At 47.6% G+C, this 15283-nt stretch overlaps 1 protein-coding gene across 2 annotated transcripts; it reads right to left on the bottom strand.

Annotated features, from left to right (window-relative positions):
* Positions 1-169: 169 nt before the first annotated feature.
* On the bottom strand, positions 170-15266 carry baiap2l2b (BAR/IMD domain containing adaptor protein 2 like 2b). Of its 2 annotated transcripts, XM_072712005.1 has the most exons (15): positions 14402-15266; positions 14200-14272; positions 13246-13321; positions 12481-12567; positions 6574-6635; positions 6299-6370; positions 5237-5326; positions 4962-5093; positions 4776-4880; positions 4589-4691; positions 3737-3944; positions 3595-3660; positions 1248-1452; positions 635-675; positions 170-531 (listed from the first exon to the last, which is right to left on the bottom strand). In XM_072712005.1, exons 2-15 carry the CDS (start codon positions 14251-14253, stop codon positions 456-458), a joined length of 1377 nt encoding a protein of 458 aa, XP_072568106.1. In that variant the 5' UTR covers positions 14254-14272; positions 14402-15266; the 3' UTR covers positions 170-455. The 2 variants fall into 2 exon arrangements, with proteins under 2 accessions (XP_072568106.1, XP_072568107.1); XM_072712006.1 differs by lacking the exons at positions 12481-12567; positions 13246-13321.
* Positions 15267-15283: the final 17 nt, after the last annotated feature.

Here is a 15283-nt window from a genome sequence, read left to right on the forward strand (position 1 = left end):
CTGCAAACTCACAATAATCCATCCGCACACCCACTTTCCCTAAGCGCTAACCCAGGGTCATAATGTAATTAATGCACAAAAAAAATTACAGTTAATTATAAACAAATGTGATGTTGAAAACACCGGCTGTGTCCCTTGGCTGGGGAATGAAGAACAACGGAAGGTCGGCTGACAGAATAAAACTTTTATTCGGTTGGTTTTGCATCACAGACCGGAAAATGGTGCGTTTCCAGATGGGTAAAACACAGGGGACGGCATCAGGCCCGTGACGTCAATATCCAGACCATGCATCTAACACCGTTTCTAAAAATATAACCCCTTTCACTGCGTCTGCCTACTTTTAGAAATGATATGAAAATCCCGGGGACGGCCAGCCCCGGTTCCGGCACCCGCAGCCCCGTTCTGCCTGGTTTCACCGGAGCGGAATGCCGGCTGCACGGCCGCCTGCCGACACGTCAGTGGATTCGGGGAGCCGATCTGTCGTTGGTGGTGGTGGGGCGGAGTTTCACCGTGGCAAAGGGGTTGGTCCCCCTGCAGGAGAGAAGAGCGGCGTCACGACAGCGGCGGACCAGGACGCTCCGGCCCTCATTTCCGCCACGGTCACCACGCGGCGGCTCGTGGCTCCGACTCTCACCTGGGGAACAGCTCCGGACGGAGGGCGTGCTCCGGCGCTTTCTGGAAAAGCACACACACACACACACACACACACACACACACACACGCACACACACAAAGACGTCAGTGCCCATGCCACACCGCCCTCACAATCCCATCAGGGTTGCAGACTATCTCATCGGGGAAGCAAAACGAGCAGCATTAGCATTCAGTGTCATTACATTTACCTGATGCCTTTATCCGATGTGACTTACAGTAGAGGGAAGGGATGCAATTTATATGCACACGCTGGGAATCAAAGCTACATCCTTTGATCTGTTAGTACACCACTCTACTTGTTGAGCTACTGTCACCATATGGCACCTTGATAACATAAACTGAGCTGAATTTAGCCTTAGCAACCATGTTGCTCATGCTAAAGCTGTCCCTTTTTGCTAAGACTCCATGGCTTATAAGTGTCTGAGATGCCATATGGCTGGTGGGGGCGGGGGGGTGATTATTAGGGGGGCCTGGCCTTCTGTTTTTTTGCCAAAATAACTCCCACGTAACTGAACAGGTCACAGTACTTGGCCAAAGAAGGCCAGCAAGGACACAATACATGCAGATTTTTTTTTAATGAAGTCCCCACCCACCTTGTTGTCTGAGGGAGGCCCCGCCCTCCTATCCGGAGTGGGCGTGGTCGGACGCAAGTTTGCCGAACTGGAGTTTAGAGGTGGAGCAGGAGGTGGGACTCCGTTGCGATTCTGCTCGGCCGGGTCGTTCTCATCCTTCTGTGCCAGCAGGTTGTTCAAGCTGTGACTTCTGAGGGTGGGAGTGCCGTGGGGTCGAAGGTCGTGGCTGCAAGTGCAGCGGAGATACGGAATGATCCGAAGGGCTTTTGCATATGCGTTGACAACAAAACAACTGAACAAAATACTGTAGTAGTTGTACAGATCACCAGATTTCACGTGTATCTCCAGCGAAGTAAAGGGAAAGTGTATATTGACAGATATTCATCAGACAATTTTACATAAAGCAACTTACAGTAGAGGGAGGGGTTACAATTTACATGTGCTCCCCAGGATCGATAAGAGCTTCCAACAAGCTGAATAAAAAAAACTCAACATAGCAAAGGAGGCTCAGAGATCATGATCTATAACAGAGTTTTTGTTCCCTCCCAGCTGGATAAGGGCCTACATGCTAAAGGCACACTGTCACGCTGGATAAGGGCCTACATGCTAAAGGCACACTATCACGCTGGATAAGGGCCTACATGCTAAAGGCACACTGTCACGCTGGATAAAGGCCTACATGCTAAAGGCACACTGTCACGCTGGATAAAGGCCTGCATGCTAAAGGCACACTGTCACGCTGGATAAAGGCCTACATGCTAAAGGCATACTGTCACGCTGGATAAAGGCCTACATGCTAAAGGCACACTGTCACGCTGGATAAAGGCCTACATGCTAAAGGCACACTGTCACGCTGGATAAAGGCCTGCATGCTAAAGGCACACTGTCACGCTGGATAAAGGCCTACATGCTAAAGGCATACTGTCACGCTGGATAAAGGCCTACATGCTAAAGGCACACTGTCACGCTGGATAAAGGCCTACATGCTAAAGGCACACTGTCACGCTGGATAAAGGCCTGCATGCTAAAGGCACACTGTCACGCTGGATAAAGGCCTACATGCTAAAGGCATACTGTCACACTGGATAAAGGCCTACATGCTAAAGGCACACTGTCACGCTGGATAAAGGCCTGCATGCTAAAGGCACACTGTCACGCTGGATAAAGGCCTGCATGCTAAAGGCACACTGTCACGCTGGATAAAGGCCTACATGCTAAAGGCACACTGTCACGCTGGATAAAGGCCTACATGCTAAAGGTATACTGTCACGCTGGATAAAGGCCTACATGCTAAAGGCACACTGTCACGCTGGATAAAGGCCTACATGCTAAAGGCACACTGTCACGCTGGATAAAGGCCTACATGCTAAAGGCACACTGTCACGCTGGATAAAGGCCTACATGCTAAAGGCACACTGTCACGCTGGATAAAGGCCTACATGCTAAAGGCACACTGTCACGCTGGATAAAGGCCTACATGCTAAAGGTATACTGTCACGCTGGATAAAGGCCTACATGCTAAAGGCACACTGTCACGCTGGATAAAGGCCTACATGCTAAAGGCACACTGTCACGCTGGATAAAGGCCTACATGCTAAAGGCATACTGTCACGCTGGATAAAGGCCTACATGCTAAAGGCACATTGTCACGCTGGATAAAGGCCTACATGCTAAAGGCACACTGTCACGCTGGATAAAGGCCTACATGCTAAAGGCACACTGTCACGCTGGATAAAGGCCTACATGCTAAAGGCACACTGTCACGCTGGATAAAGGCCTACATGCTAAAGGCACACTGTCACGCTGGATAAAGGCCTACATGCTAAAGGCATACTGTCACGCTGGATAAAGGCCTACATGCTAAAGGCATACTGTCACGCTGGATAAAGGCCTACATGCTAAAGGCATACTGTCACGCTGGATAAAGGCCTACATGCTAAAGGGATACTGTCACGCTGGATAAAGGCCTACATGCTAAAGGCACACTGTCACGCTGGATAAAGGCCTACATGCTAAAGGCATACTGTCACGCTGGATAAAGGCCTACATGCTAAAGGCATACTGTCACGCTGGATAAAGGCCTACATGCTAAAGGGATACTGTCACGCTGGATAAAGGCCTACATGCTAAAGGCACACTGTCACGCTGGATAAAGGCCTACATGCTAAAGGGATACTGTCACGCTGGATAAAGGCCTACATGCTAAAGGCACACTGTCACGCTGGAAAAAGGCCTACATGCTAAAGGCACACTGTCACGCTGGATAAAGGCCTACATGCTAAAGGGATACTGACACACTACTGGCACCTTATTCAGGATGGTGTTACATGTCGTGTTTTGATTTCACTGTGACTCACGCTGCTCTTACCTGGACCCAAATAATCTGTCTGTGTCCTCTAAAGGCCCAACGTAGGCAGCTGGAAACCAGCCCTGTCTGTGAGACAGAGACAATGCTGAGGGGGTCTCATCGCAACAAACCGGGGGGGGTCACCGCAACGGCGCATGCTCACCGCAGGTTGCCCTCGGCCCGGCCGTAAAGCCAGCCGTTCCGGGGCTCGGGCACCAGCACGGTCACCACGTCACCCTGGGCAAACGGCAGCAGCGTGGGGTTGGATGTCGGATGGTGGGGGGCCAGAGCTCGCATCTGTCTGCCAGCCCCCATGCCCAGAGAGTCCCCCACTGAGCTGGAGCGCGAGCGGCTGGGGACCGGGGAGGGCGCTGCGGGGTGGGAGGCGGGGAGAAACACAGGATCAGTCACGAGAGGGAGGGGGAGGGAGAGAGGGACAGAGAGAGTCTGATAGAGGGATAGAAGGAGGGAGAGATGGATGGAGAGAGGGACAGAGGGAGACTGATAGAGGATAGAGGGAGGGAGAGATGGATGGAGAGAGGGACAGAGGGAGACTGATAGAAGATAGAGGGAGGGAGAGATGGATGGAGAGAGGGGGACTGATAGAGAGATAGAGGGAGGGAGAGATGGATGGAGAGAGGGACAGAGGGAGACTGATAGAGGGATAGAGAGAGAGAGGGACAAAGAGGAATACTGCAGAGAGGGATGGAGAGAGGGACACAAGAATGGAGAAAGAAGCAGAGAGGAATACTGGAGAAAAGGATGAGAGAGGGAGAGAAGGATAAGAGAGGGAGAGAAGGACAAGGGAGTGGACTGGGGAAACAAACGGAGACTGATGGTAAGAGGGAGAGAGAGACGGGGTGACGATGAGAGAGATAGGAGAAAGAGATAAAGAGGGACAAGGAAAGGATGGAGAAAGGAATGGAAAGTGAAATGAGATAGAGGGAAAGAGCGAGTGATGGAAGTAAAAAAGCTTGACAGTCTACGAGACACAAAATAAGTAAAGTCCTCCCACCTCGTGAGGGCACTCTGCCAAGTGGCTGCTCCTCTCTGCCAGCCCAGCCTCTGTCCTCTTCTCTCACTCCCACACTCAGGAAAGAACCCGCAGAGGTTTGCCGCTAAAACGGAAGTAAGTATTCCTTGTCAGCTGAATGAATCCCCAGAGGTCCAGCCTCCTCCTCCAGTACGGCCACGGCCCTTACCCCTGCACCCTGGTCAAGGGCGGTGGGGGTACGGGGCCTTGAGCCCCGAGTCTCGTTCACCAACTCCTTCCAGCCCTCTGCCTTCAGCTGGAGGGCGCCCCCTGTCTGGGACACGGGTCACTTTCCATTAGTTGCCCCCTGACAGCAGCAGCGTTGGCGGTGCCTGTGTGTGTGTGTGTGTGTTACCTTGCTGATGAGATACAGCAGGGACTGGGTGAGGCCGCAGTGTTTCTCAGCTAGGAAGCGGTACCTCCTCTCCTCCTCCTTCAGGGCCTCGTGGTGACTCTGCCGGAGGTACTGCATGTATTCACTGCCCTCCTGTAGGGAAGCACGCGCCCAGTTGGCCTTTACCCGCTCCCAGTTGGCCTTTACCCGCTCCCAGTTGGCCTTTAGGCGCTCCCAGTTGGCCTTTAGGCGCTCCCAGTCACAGTGGTTTCACCCCCCCGCCGACACGGCCTCACCAGTGAGTCCCGGTACGCCCCTCGCCTCAGTTGTAGCTCCAGTGCGGCCGCCTGGTTCCTCACCTCCACCTCGTAGAACCTCATGCTGCTCTGCGGGGGACCGACTGCGGCGTCAGACCAACAGGGGACCTGCTGTTGTACCCGACCTGCACGGCGCAGCTAAGGCACTCTAACCCTCCCTCTCAGCAGATCGATCAGGGAAGCTGCTAAACGACTGAAAGAGACACTGATTCTTCTATACGCTAACAGACACAGACACACACACACACGCACAAGTTGGTCTTCCTATCTAAATGGGGACCATCCATTCATTTCTATGGGAAAAACCCTAATCCCAATCACGACACCCTTAACCTCTACCCATCCCTAACCTTAACCATAAGTAACCAACCCAAAGACTTTTGGCATTTTTACTTTTTTGATCGCATTCACAGATTTTATAAAACTGAGGTTATCCAAATAGGAACCTCAAAAGATGTCCCCAAAAGTAGGGAAATTTCAGGTTTTACTACACTTTGGGGACAATTTGGTCCTCAAATGTGATCTATGCAAACCCACACACACACACCCACACCCGGGAGCTCAGCACATATCTCACACGCCATACACACACACACACACACACCCACACACACACACACCCGGGAGCTCAGCACATATCTCACACGCCATACACACACACACACACACCCACACACACACACCCGGGAGCTCAGCACATATCTCACACGCCATACACACACACACCCACACACACACACACACACACCCACACACACACACACACACACACACACACACACACACACCCGGGAGCTCAGCACATATCTCACACGCCATACACACACACACACACACACACACACACACACACACGCCATGTCCTTCACGCCACATAACTCCACCATGAACAATTCATTGCCAAATATCCATTACCCTTGCCCCCCCCCCCGACACCCCCGCCCCCCCCTGCACCACGCACCCTGACGAGCTACGCCTCACAGGACAGAAAGCAGGGCCGCTGGGTTTGGGGGGGGCGGAGTTGCCGCCAGCGTTACTCACTGATATGTAGTCTCTGTCCAGGCGGACATTGTTGCCCATCTCCTGTAGCACTTCAGCGTGGAACCAGTTAAACTGAAACAGGTTGGGGGGGGGGGGGGTCAGCAGATGGGAACAGCTCTCCACGAGGCCCCAACCCGCCTAACGGGCCGTACCTTAGCCAATGACAGGGCAGGAGCCCTTAACAGTCACAGAACTCCCAGCACTACAGGGTAATTACCATAAATACCAGTAACAAGGGTTTTCATATTGAGGGAATCCACAGAAAATCAACTTACTACTCCCTTCAGTTCGGCGATGAGCCTCCTCTGGCCCTCACAGATCTGCATCAGGACGTCTCCTGGTAACAGGAAATACTGAGAGTTCTCACACACACGTACACACACAGATTACATACACTATATGGACAAAAGTATTGGGACACCTGGCCATTATACCTAGAGGAACTATTTTGGCATCCCAGTCTAAATCAGTGGGCTAAGCCGTGTGCCTGTAATCACAAGGTTATCTGTAATCTACAAAGAGCAAGTTGAGGGAGGCGTAAAAAGAATTTCCCCATGGGGATTAATAAAAGTGTCAATTATTATTATCATTATTAAATCCATAGGCATTGATATGGAGCTGGTCCCCCCTTTGCAGCTATAACAGCTGCCACTCTTCTGGGGAGGCTTTCCGAAATATTTTAGAGTGTGTCTGTGGGAATTTTTGTCCATTCATCCAGAAGAGCATTTGTGAGATCAGGCACTGATGTTGGACATGAAGGCCTGGCAAGCAATCTCTGATCTAGTTAATACCAAGGGTGTTCGCTGGGGTTGAGGTCAGGGCTCTGTGTGAGCCAGTCAAGTTCTTCCACACCAAACTCACCCAACCATGTCTTTATGGACCTTGCTAGAATAATTCAAAATGATATGGTATGCTGAAGAATTAAGAGCTCCCTTCACAAGGTGCCTAGCCCAACCCTTGAAAAACAACCCCGTACCATTATCCCTACAACAGCATAAATCTGTACACTTGCCACACTGCAGTCAGGCAGGTAACGTTCTGGCATCCATTAAACCTAGACTCTTCCATCAGTCTGCCACACAGAGACACGTGATTCATCACTCCACAGCATGGGCGTAAATCCCGGGGGGGACGGAGGGGACATGTCCCCCCCTATCCGAGGGTTGTCCCCCCAAAAAAAATTATATAAAAAAAAAATCGCACTATCTATTGTGAAAAATATATGTATGTATACCTAAAATAATTCTGTAAGTAGAAAAAAAAACAAACGCAAAAAATGCATTTAGAAACAGTTGAGTTCCCCCTCCCCTTCCTCACAGTGGTTTGGCCAACTGCCTGCTTTCCCAGTTCATCTCACCTACTCTACACACACGAATCAGGTGTGTGGCTGCGGCTCAATTAATGTTGAACTCCAGTAAGTAGGGTATTTTATCCACTTTAAATAAAGCGATTCTCTTTAATGTAGTTGATACAGACTCATTCATAAATTAGTTGCGGCAAAAATGCTGATTACCGATGTAATTTTCCACGAATCTGCTATATTAGCGATTAAAATATTACTTATCTAGTTAACGTTAGCTTGTTTACAATAGCTTGTTGCATAGTGCACTGCAACTAACACGCCGAAGCCGTTTTCCATGCATTGTTTTATTTGTGACGACTTGGCATAATGTTAACTTAACATTAATGGCCACAATTAGCATATTGTGTAGCTGTGCATTTACTAAATGAGCACTGTGCTACGTCCGAACTCACCCCACTGTATTTTTTTTGTTTAATCAATATCTATTATGTATTTAAACAGTCATGTTTAAATTTTATTGTATGTTGATGGCTTGACTGTAAACAACATAACAAACAATGCAATAAATAGTTTTGAAGAAAAATCTGCTTCGTCATTGAACCTGAGAAAAACTTTGAAAATAACCACAACGACGCCGAGTCTCCATGCTACAATGATAATGATAGAAGCAAAGTTTTTCATTGTGGGGACATATCTTTATAAGTACAATTTGACTGTATTATTTGTGTCCCCTTCAAAAATTGCTCATGAAAAATTTTATATTTATTGTCCCCCCCTACTGTTAAATGAAATTTACGCCCATGCTCCACAGAACACGTTTCCACTGCTCCAGAGTCCAGTGGCAGTGTGCTTTACACAACTCCATCCCACGCTTCGCACTGCACTCGGTGATGTGAGACTTGCATGCAGCTGCTCAGCCATGGAAGCCCATTACATGAAGCTCTCACTGTACAGTTTATGTGCTGGGGTTAATGCCTGAGGAAGGAACTCTGCGGTTGCTGAGTCCACAGAGCATTGATGACTTTTACACACTATGCACCTCAGCACTTAGTGACCCTGCTCTGTTAGTTTACCTGGTCTGCTGTTCCTAAACACTTCCACTTCGCAATAATACCACCTACAGATGACCGTGGAACATCTAGCAGAGAACGAATTTCACAAACTGACTTATTGCAAAGGTGGCATCTTATGACAGCACCATGCTTGAATTCACTGAGCTCTTCAGAACAACCCATTCACAAATAGGACTCTCCATTCATTTCTATGGGCATAACCATAAATCAAACAACCTTAACACAGAGCTCCAGACGGCAACTAAAATGGAGATTTTTAATTTGATGACTAGTTTTTTTTCCATTCCAGTCATCAATGGTAACTCACAACTTAACCTGTGTCTGCCTTTCCTGCTAAACTATCACGTCATTAAAAATCATGAATAGATGGAGAGCAACATTGACAGACTGGGTGGGTTTTGTCAAACCGTTGCGTCGGAAACTCTTCATGCTGCCCGGCAACCTGATGCAGAGAGTATGGAGCCTCAGAAGGGGCATGGAGGGGGGAAAAAAACCATGGCTGGGAAAAAAATGTAAAAATGACTCTCACAAAGGGGGGGGGGGAATCCCACAAAATTTGCAAGATCTCTCATCAGTCTTCCGTTACCATTAATAACTGCACTGTGTCCCTTTCAAGTACAAAAGATATAATTTATGCACTAATAAGTATAAACCTAAACATCTCTGATGATGTACGTGGGGATATGCAGATCTATACTAAAATATTCCAGAGTGTGGATTCGAGTTCAAACCTTAACACCAACACCACAGTAAAGTTAGCTTCATATGGCAGAAAAATAAATGACAAAGAAATATGCGATACGTAAGCAAGACAGCTGGGATATTGATGGTGAAGTGCACACACAGACATCGAAATATTAATTTAAATTCACGTGTAAAGACATCTGGAAAACCAAGGGGTCTTGTATGGCTTTTGTTAGTTGATATTACACCCGGAAAACTGAATATAAAGTTAACTTTACCGCAGTGTCATAGTTAAGGTTTAAACCCAAACCCACTTTCGGGTGTCCCTCTCTGGTATTCTCATCTTACGTATCGCATATTTCTTTGTCATTTATTTTTCTGTTATTATGTAGAAGAATGCAGAAGACAACAGTAGGCCTGGTGCAGGGTAAATCGAAAAGAGGAGCGCACTGGAATTCTGCCCTTAGTGCACCGTGCAGTTTCTGACAGCAGTCAGACAGGAGAAATAAACAGCACTGCGAGGTGGACCAGAGACAAAATGTGGCAATAAAAAAGTATTTTTAATTTGTTTTACATTTGGCATGAGAAGGAGATTATGGCCCCTAAAAAAGTGTTTGGCCCCGAAATATTTTGGGTTTAGGAGCCAATGACTCTTAAAGTTTTTTTTTCTTTCTGTCGGGAGCCCTGTCAACCCCACCAGCACTAACCTTAATCATAAGGACCCAAACAAAATATAAGACTTTTGGCATTTTTAGTTTTTTGATTGCAGTCACAGATTAGTATAAAATAGAGTTTCTTCTTCTGGGGACTGAAAAAAATATCCCCACAAGGTCACAATTGCAAGATTTTATGATACTGTGGGGACATGTGATCCCCACAATATTTTCAATATATATTATTATTATATTATATTATTATATATAATTATACACACAGACACAGGCACACGGGAAGTCCGTTTCCTCACTGCCTTTGACTGTAATGGGTGTGTAACTCCAGACGAGCAGATCTGAAAGTGCAGCCTGTCAAACAGCAGGCCAGGGTGTCAGAAAAAGGCCCTTGAGCTGAAATGCCACAGAGACCAGCAGCAACCACGCTGTTCTCACGGCTGGTCTCCAGATGAGCCTTTGGGAGTAAAGGCAGGTGAACTGTGATCGCCCAGTTAGGGGACAGGATGGTCTTCCCTTGCTGGGCTTAGAGCCTAAGTAGTAGCAAGCTTCTACAGGTGGATACTGGAGGACGACCAACCTGATGGGCCTCCTACTGGCAAGGGAGGGAATAGCGGGTGATCACCTCGGCACAGACCCCATTTTGCATAGTGCTCCCTCGTGCCTTCAATAACCATGACCATTTAAGGGCACATATTAGTACCCCTGACTCTTGGGTCTCCTATTCTCGCTACAATAGGATCAACGCCCTTATACACTGTAAGACACTGCTTATACAACACTGCTTATACAGTACAGCACAGACACAGCAGTAACACACTCACACACAAGGGGGCAGCACAGCCACCTCTGCTGCTGCTTCTCTCCTGCGCTTCCCTCACAGGCCGGCCGCTTAAATAAATAAGCCTCACTGGGCCGAGGGCCGGCCTCCATCCATTATTCAGACGCCACCCGATCTGGGTGCTCGCCTGTGCGCTCACGGTGCCACGGCAGCCCGGGACCGGGCCATGCCATACCCACGGCTGCGTGCTGCGCGCGCGTCAGCGTTCATTACTGCACATGGGACACCGGTCACCTGACTGTCACTGAAGACCTGCTCGCACGGACAAGAGGGCAAACAAACAGACAAGCGCACCCAAAACACAAACACATACACCAACACATGCACCCCAAACATGCAGAACAAGCCCGCACCCAGTGTGGGGACAGTGTGGGGACAGTGAGCTAATCCTCTGTACCTGTGATCAGAAGGTTGTTGCAAAATAATCATTATTACTACACGTCCAATAGCCATGGGGGCAGCTGTCTGTCAAACTGCACCGTCTTTCCGTGTTATGCCACTGTTCTCATAATAAGCTATGAACGACTTAGGAAAAGGCAGGTACAATGAGTTTGAGGAAATCTGGAGACCATTTATTCCACTGGGGGGAGGGGGTTGCCCCCCGCCCCATTCATATTACATGTAACAGATCACCCGTCTGTTCATGATGTCATTGTCATTCTGAATGTGTCCGTATTGTGTTCTACAAAAATTCTGCAATCTTGTTTCACGCAGTGATCTTGTTAAAGGAGCCTATTATATTGTTACCCAATAAAAAAATTCGGAGCAAACACAGCCAGGTGGATCCGGGGACACGTCAAGCAGAACAGACTTAGTGGCACCATAAATGTTTAGCAACATTTGTTTTATGAAAGATGTGGGCTTTGATAGCACTGAGGCCCACAATAAAAAAGTTCTGGGACAGAAGCCCGGGAGCCCATATTCACGGAACATTGACGCCAGAGAGAGAGAGACCTGCTGTTAATCAAACCCGTGGCCCTACCCGTGCCAGCCTGAGCTATAAAGCCCATCTCTGACGGCTCACAAATCGATTGCGGCATTTCTTTCTCAGATTTATCTTTTTTCCAGCCATATCTCTTGCATAGTTTCTCATAAAAACTCCTCCCTCGACATACACACCGACATTTAGCCTTGGGCGAGACAAATTAACCACAAACGGAAATATAAGTGATGACAGGGGCCCGTATCGCAAAGCCAGATTTGTTGCTTAGCCGGATAACTTGTTGGATTTAAGGTATCCCGGTTTAGGTAGACTTTGTCTGTGTTCACTTACATTCAGCCTAGACTGGATAACCTGTGAATGGGCTGCAATTTCATTATCGCTTTATCGAATTATCACGGTAAAATGATTATCAGTGACAGGCGGTGTGCTGGCTCAGTGGTTAGCATGATAGGAATGCGGGTTCAGGTCCTGCTTTTCAGATCCCCATAGGGGGTGACCGACCAGCACCTCCTCCAGGGTGCTCCATGCTTCCTGATTCCTGAAGGAGGCTCCCTACTCTCTGCCACTCTCTTCTTGATAGGAGGTTATGGCAGTTGCACGGACAGATTATCAGTTATGCTGAGCCCGTCGTTAGCGCCCCCTGCGTGTCGGACAGTGCCATGGCGCTTACCTAACGAGCGCGAGGACGCGCTGTGTAGCGCCTTCTCCCCCATCTTGGCCAGCATGCTGAAGTAGGCCTCGCCCGTCATCGCCAAGGCTGCGAGAAACACAGGGGCCCTCAGAGATGGTACCGGGGGGGGGGGCTTGGGGTACCACGATCCAGCCTGGCCCTTCATTCAGTCCCATCAGACATATATGCTCAGAAAGGTAATCCATCACAGACAGAGGTGGAAAGGTGAGGTCCAGAAAGTACAAATCCAGACCAAGATTTCGTTCCAACCAATCAGTTGAGTATGAAGAATTTCATTCACAGGGTATGCAGCTGGTTGGTTGGAACAAAATCTTGGTCTGGATTTGTACTTTCTGGACCTGACCTTTCCACCTCCGTCTGTGATGGATTACTTTTATGAGTAACTTCCCCAACACTGTATTATATACTAATTATTTATACTGCACCATGTATGTCCCTGTATAGCCGTACATTTTTCTATTTTTACATAAGTATATATTGAACAGCAGTTTCTATCACTTTTATGCAATTTTGAATTTTTAGATTAGATGCCAAACTGCACTTAGTTGTCTGAGTACCTGTGCTTGTATAATAAATTTTTTTAACTAATCTAACCTAATGTAATATAATCCAATAAATCATACATAACAAACAGTCAAAATATATTGTAGTGGACATGCTGCACAAACAGACGCCAACACAAACAAATGCAAAACAGTCAGAAACACACAGACACACACACACACACACACACGCACGCCGAACCTTGAAAGGCCTGGGTGTAGCTGTTACCCAAAGCCACCAGCTTCTGCAGCCCTGGGTTAAAATGCTCCATCAGGTTCTGTGGGGACGGCAGACAAACACACAGGACAGTGGGGCACGTTTCATCAGAGCCGTGAGGCTGCTGTACCTCCCTAGGGCCGGTAATTAAGGCATATAAAAAGTACAAACAGAAAAGCAATAAAACGCAGAGTCCACATGGCAGAGTAACAGAGAACTATAAAACACAATGGCGGCGCCCCGGTGGCCTGACATCTCACAAAAAGAATAAGAAAACTCGCGTACAATTCCCGTATCAGAACGAACAACAACAAGCACAGCCGAGCTTCTTTTTACAGTAAAATCTCCTGACGCTGAGTTGCATTTTACACAGGATTCAATATTTAGCGCTGCGGCCTGAATCTCCAGCAAAGCTGTTTCCTATAATTGCTGTTATTCACATACATGTGACGTGTAAGAGAAATGAAGATATAATACAAAATACGTATCATACCACTACACCACTGCATTACTGCATGGTTTATTAAAGCAAATGCAGCTATGACTGAACATCACAAGAACACGACTGAAAGACTATTACAATATCATTACTCAGTGAATTATTTATCATTTGAATGCACTGACGAGTATTAAACCATGTCACACGGGTTGAGGTGACATCGTGTTGTGCTGTGATATTTAAGTGTGTAGCAGACTTGGGGACAGTCTTGGGGACAGTCCTGGGGACAGAACTTTGCCGAGGTCCGCAGAACCATCGCACACGTGTGAGACGCACCAAAAGCATGCAAAGGGGTTATGAACACCAGCAGGAACAGAGTGGAACACACAAGCCCACCCGCCCATTATACACCGTGCTAAAATATTCACAATTTCATCAATATCACAACAAAAGATGTTTGATACTGTTGTGTCAATCTGCATATAGGGGAAAACACTTACCACGTATAAACGTAAAGTGGATCTATGAAGTTGGTCGCTGTTCGGTCCCGACATCGTTACTCTTTCTAAAGTCCTACACGGTATAAAAGACGTCAGATCTAAGTTAGATGTGAAGAACAAATGTCAGAAATTACACGGCACGGAATAACACGGCGTCTTGCGAAATCGATATATATGCATAAAAAAACTCAGTAACTCATACCTTATGCAGCCGGTGTAAAGTCACCTTCACCGTTGGTGGTTTTATTGTGCTTTTATATTCTTATCTACTGAAGGTGGTTTGTGATAAACGTGTCCGTCCAAGTGACTGATAATGTTGCCTGAGTGTTATCAGGCTATAGAGAGAAAAACTGGGGGCATCGATACTGCGCTGTGTCGTAAATTATTGAACGGTACTACACGAGCATGAGAAAACAGAAACCAGCTTCACTTGAATCGCTCCTGCAGGAGGTGTTACAGCTGAAGGTCCATCACACGAAGCCGCCACACGCTGCATCCACACGCACCATTCAGTCACCCAGCCCCAAAACACCGGCCCTTATCTGCACCATTTTTGACCCATTCTACGGTGTAAAATGGAGCAGGAAACAGCCAATTTCACTACGTACATTGGTTGGCGTACAGTCAAGCTACTCGGTGGAAGAGTGCAAGTATCAGGGAGGTACCTAGAAATTCAGGGCCCCCTGACAAAATTTCACCTTGCGCCCCCACAGATGTACGTTTAATTTAACATATTCAAGGGCTTCTTTCAAGTGCAAAGCCCCTTAATCTTCCAGGATATCAATGTCCCCCGTTCGCAAGTGCACTATAATACAATACCATTTTCAAATCCCCAGATCGGTATATATACTTAAAACGTCAGTTGTCGAGAAATATCCCATTCTTCACTAAACAATTAAAATGGTACTGTAGTTTCAATTAACGCATTGGCTCTCTCAAATTGAAGCGAATCTGCTAATGTTCATTTAGTTTAGTTCAAGGAAAACTGAAAGATATAAAATTCTTGTCCACGATACAGCTATGGAACAGGTTGGTCTTACATCACCGAATGCTGGCCATCGCGCAGTTTAAATTGTAAAGACTC

The sequence above is a fragment of the Paramormyrops kingsleyae genome, chromosome 5, assembly GCF_048594095.1.
Source record: "Paramormyrops kingsleyae isolate MSU_618 chromosome 5, PKINGS_0.4, whole genome shotgun sequence".
Classification (NCBI taxonomy): Eukaryota; Metazoa; Chordata; class Actinopteri; order Osteoglossiformes; family Mormyridae; genus Paramormyrops; species Paramormyrops kingsleyae.